Consider the following 4,698-nt stretch of genomic DNA (forward strand, 5'->3'; position numbering starts at 1 on the left):
ATACCTCCCGCACTCCCTTATGATACCCGTTTCTAAAGCGTTAGGGCGGATTTTACGTCTATGTACATTTAATTTTTTACCGAAATGCAAGCAATTACTTAAAAACGCAGCGGGCAAGTTGAACGCAAATATAAAGAGTTGGGTACTTCAGTCCCCAGGCGCTGGCGAGGGTTGAATTTAAATTATAGCGAGTGACGTGGATTTCAGGCGAAATCCAGATATTATATGGATACCTGCTTATTAAAGTAAAGGATTTTTAGTTTTAAAAAATTGAGAAAAATTAAATAGAGATTTATTCCTTTAAAGTAACTGTAAACCGCAGTGTCACTTCGTACCCGGGTTAAAAGTAAGTCTATGTACTAATCAAGACTTTAATTTATCTCTTGAACTACAACTACGACCATAATCTATCTCAAATTACATATAGATACGATAAGCTGTTTTCGCGTGAAAGAGTAACAAACGTGCATACATCCTTACAAACTTTCGTGTTCATAAAATGAAGTAGAAAGTAGGATGTGCAGATGTTTTAAGTCAATCGACAAGTATATTTTGCTTAGATACTCGCGTAATTTTTTTTTATAAACTAATCCTTGCCTTATTTTAGATATCGTTACTTTATTATAAACTAGCTGCGCCCCGCGGTTTCACCCGCGTAAGTCCGTATCCCGTAGGAATATCGGGATAAATGGTTGCCTATATGTTATTCCAGTTGTCCAGCTCTCTACGTAACAAATTTCATTGCAATCCGTTCAGTAGTTTTTGCGTGAAAGAGCAACAAACACACACACATCCTTACAAACTTTCGCATTTATAATATTAGTAGGATAGAATAAGATAGGATAGGATGCGAAAGTGTGTTTGTTTGACCTTCATTCACGTCGCATTGGAATGATTTTGTATGATTTTTGTGTCTGCAGATGGTAAAGAGGCTAGAGAGAGTGAGATGGCTTTAAAATAGTTATTCAATAACTATAAGTAGGACCTGAGATGAGCGCGTACATACAAATATAAATAAACATTCAAACTTCATCTTTAACTATATCTCATCTGTAACCATAATTGCAATTAAGTTTTCGTTTAATTACACAACATTTCAATATTATACATTAAGTAAATCATGTATTATATTTCCATAGTTATGTTTTTACAACTACTTGTCTTCAATATTGCTTTATATTGCTTGGTATTCCAAAATCGCAAAAAAAGCTCAGAACACCTCACATTAGCCGCATTACATCTATCAATCAAATAAAACATAATCACAAAAAGGCGTTATGATAATTTCAACGTTTTACCGCTGTTTCTTTTAGGGAATTTTTATTCAACCCTCGCGTGCGTCATGGGACTGATGTACCCCTTGTTTTATATTCGCAAACTGAAGCCAGCAGGCAGCAGCCAGGGTTAACATCGTTTAAGATTCACACCGAAAGCGTAGGTATAAAAGTGCGAGTAACTCGATGAATAAATTGTAATGCACAGTGCATCTTTTTCATAAATTTATTGCTGACATTTATGGCCTTAATTTCAATTTTTTTAATTACCTATATAGCTGAATATTGTATCTGTAATCGGCCGATGAAAATTTCGTTAAAATCGGTTTAACCACTTCGTAGATAAGGCGTGTATAATTTTAATTTTAAGTCTATACAGTTAAGTGTACGAAGATAATTTAATATGCAAATAAATTATTTGTTAAACAAGACACACACATACATAGTGGTAAAAACAAACACACCACTACTACGAAAGCACGAAATACAAGAGAATTTCGGCACGGCGCTCCGAACCTTATCTAAACCAAAGAGGTCAGCAGAACTAAAACAATTTAAAACACAAACTCGTAGTTTTCTGTAGGGGACGATAAATTTTTGCATTACCCGTCTCACTCAGGGCGTAATGGCCCGTGGGAGGAACTTTAAATTAGCAGCAACGGTTTATTGTGCGGAAAATTGACGAAGCGCCCTCTACAGGTGTTTATTAACACCAGTACCTTTCTAACTCATATATAAGCATATATATAAGGATTTAGAACATGTTCTGTTAGCTCGTGAAATTGGTTAGGCTTTTAAGCGAAATATTTAAAGAAGCATTTATAGACCCAACTTTCCAGTCCTTTTTTATATACTACCATCGCCCATATTTGTGAGGTGTAAAGTCGTTTGTAAATCTTACACCTCTGCAAACAGAGTGATGCAGAATAGAAAGGCATAAGGAAAGGATTGATGAGACGAAAAAAGAAAAGAACTGGGAAAGAAAAGTTCCCCATTCACCGAACAAAACAAATTTATGAACAAGGAAAAAGGTTAGTGCTGCTGCACTTTTTAATATAGATTATTCATAATATCTTAGTAACAGTATTACTTCCGTGCTTGAATAGACGTAATTTACTAGTAAGAGGAAAATCTAACTAAACATTTATTTTAATTTCTATATAGGGGAGCAACTGAACTTGGTACACCTGCACGCTTATATATCACATCGGTCAAGTTACATCAGTAGAAAGTGAAAACTCAGAACGATTTTAATTACATTACATTGGTCTACGTTTTACTATGGAAAAAAACTAACAACGAAATGAAAATAATTCACAATACAGCGAAATTCGCTGGGGGCACTTTATATATTATAAACAGCTAATTTTATAAAATCAGCTTCAAATAACCTTTATTAACATACTAGCTGAGCTCCGCGGTTTCATTCGCGTAAGTCTGTGTCCCATAGGAATATCGGAATAAAAAGTTGCCTATATGTTATTCCAGTTGTCCAGCTGTCTACATAACAAATTTCATGAAAATCCGTTCAGTAGTTTTTGCGTGAAAGAGTAACAAACATAGACACACATTCTTATAAACTTTCGCATTTATAATTCTCTTTATGGAAACATGAAATTGAAACACCCAAACTCCAAACCGTAATAAATTTATTAATATAAACTACACAGCGTGTATAAAACCTAGTTTCTTATAAAAGATCAGCTCCCATCTTTTTAGCTTGGCTATCGGGGCATCTCTGTCAACCCGTTTGCTCTTTTTGTACTTCCTGAGAAAGTGCCCGTCAACTTTCACGCGCTGATCGCAGTTGTCACGTGGTGCTGGCACTTCGTTCGCGACCGTGACCTGCCCCTGCCTGTCACGGGCGCTCGACCGTGGGTAGAACAGCCACCGCTTGGATCCTAGGCCGTCGCTTTTCAGCATTTCTTGGACCTTATCTTGCCGCTTTTTGGTTGCTAAATATTTGGTTGTACTCTTCTTATGCTTACTAGCTGGAATAGGATGCGGTTTTTAAATTTCAAATGCAAGTGAAATTTTAATTAAATCATGATAAAGAAATATGAATGTATCTGATATTGAAAGTTTTTAACAAAACAGGTATGTACTTACGTGTCAAGTACATAACTCGAAAATCATCCAAAAAGCTTGGCGTTTTCATATTCAACTCACGACTTCGCGGTCTGCTATGACTGCGTGACCTTGACCGTGACCGTGACCGTGATATAGTTCGCGACCGTGACTTCGACTGTGACTGGGAACGGTCAGATAGTGACGTCTTACTTCGAGACCGGGGCCGCCTTGTATCGCGTTTTGACAAATGCTTTGAGCGACTTTTTCTGGAATAGAGTTTTTAATTACCGACTACCATGATTCTTCTTTTTGTTTTTCTAATGCCTTCACGCAATAGAGTGACTGCGCCAATGTCCAGTGTAATTGGGATAGTCAGAACAATTGCATGTCTCACTAATATGGGTAAAAATTAGCCTATGTGCTAATCTAGATTATAATTTAGCTCTGTAATAAATTTCGCACAGATACTGTAACCGCGTGAAAGAGTAACAAATATCCATCCACCTATCCATACTTACAAACTTTCACGTTTTTATGATATTAGTAGGATAAGATATGTAAAATAAACTTTTTATAATTAATATGATTAGTGTTACATTTTAAGATTAAACAATGATTGATCGAACGTGAAAACAATTTTTAAATGTGGTCCGAGCTGAACTTCTAGCCTCATACTCGGAAACAAACATATTAAAATATATTTAAAACAAGTACTAAAAAATTTGCATACCGTTTGCTACTTTTAGATTCGTGGGCTGGTCCCATCTCATAATAGTCTCCAAAACCGTCCCCATGGTCCGGGTAGCTGCCATCCGGGATGGGGGGAAAAGGGGGGGCGTACGGGTAACTATAACCTTCCATCATACAACATTACACTAAAAAAATGTTTTTATAAATTATTGTATTTTTATTTCGAGATACATAAGGCACGTGTCACTGTCAAATTTTGTTTTTATTATTTGTAGGGAGTTTTGGAAGGAGGTTTGTTGTTTTTATGACATAAGAATTCGATTTATCCAGTAGACTGTGGCTGAATCTACAAAATAGTTGAGTAAAAAAGTTGAAAAATATGGATAAGGCGAAAAAATCAACGATCAAGCGCAATGCAACCTGCGTCTTTTGTCAAAATAGTTATTCATTCTTTATGCTTTACAAATATTAAAAAAGGTGTGTGTGCGATTCACACACGATAGAAGTGAAACTTCAGTAAATCGTAGTATGTATATTTCTGTCTCATTCTTTGCCGGCTTCATTCTACATATTTTCGTATTCATGTCTCTTACCTGTCGTTTTTTTCCGTTAGGTTTGAAATCACAACGATTCTAAAGAAGTTTCACTTCAAAAATTTTATTCA

At 35.8% G+C, this 4,698-nt stretch overlaps 1 protein-coding gene across 1 annotated transcript; it reads right to left on the reverse strand.

Moving 5' to 3' along the window:
* Positions 1-2,936: 2,936 nt before the first annotated feature.
* Positions 2,937-4,208, reverse strand: LOC119831369 (zinc finger Ran-binding domain-containing protein 2-like). Its single transcript, XM_038354687.1, has 3 exons — positions 4,075-4,208; positions 3,384-3,610; positions 2,937-3,265 (listed from the first exon to the last, which is right to left on the reverse strand). The coding sequence occupies exons 1-3, from the start codon at positions 4,206-4,208 to the stop codon at positions 2,937-2,939; spliced, it is 690 nt and encodes a 229-aa protein (XP_038210615.1).
* Between the last annotated feature and the right edge of the window lie 490 nt (positions 4,209-4,698).

This window comes from Zerene cesonia, chromosome 1 (assembly GCF_012273895.1).
Source record: "Zerene cesonia ecotype Mississippi chromosome 1, Zerene_cesonia_1.1, whole genome shotgun sequence".
Taxonomy (NCBI): domain Eukaryota; kingdom Metazoa; phylum Arthropoda; class Insecta; order Lepidoptera; family Pieridae; genus Zerene; species Zerene cesonia.

Coding starts and splice junctions, on each gene's coding strand:
- LOC119831369 (XM_038354687.1), bottom strand. CDS start 4,208: ATGATGGAAGGTTATAGTTACCCGTACGCCCCCCCTTTTCCCCCCATC. Junction 3,611..4,074: donor GAATCTAAAAGTAGCAAACG/GTATGCAAATTT, acceptor ACTCTATTCCAG/AAAAAGTCGCTCAAAGCATT. Junction 3,266..3,383: donor TCGAGTTATGTACTTGACAC/GTAAGTACATAC, acceptor ATCCTATTCCAG/CTAGTAAGCATAAGAAGAGT.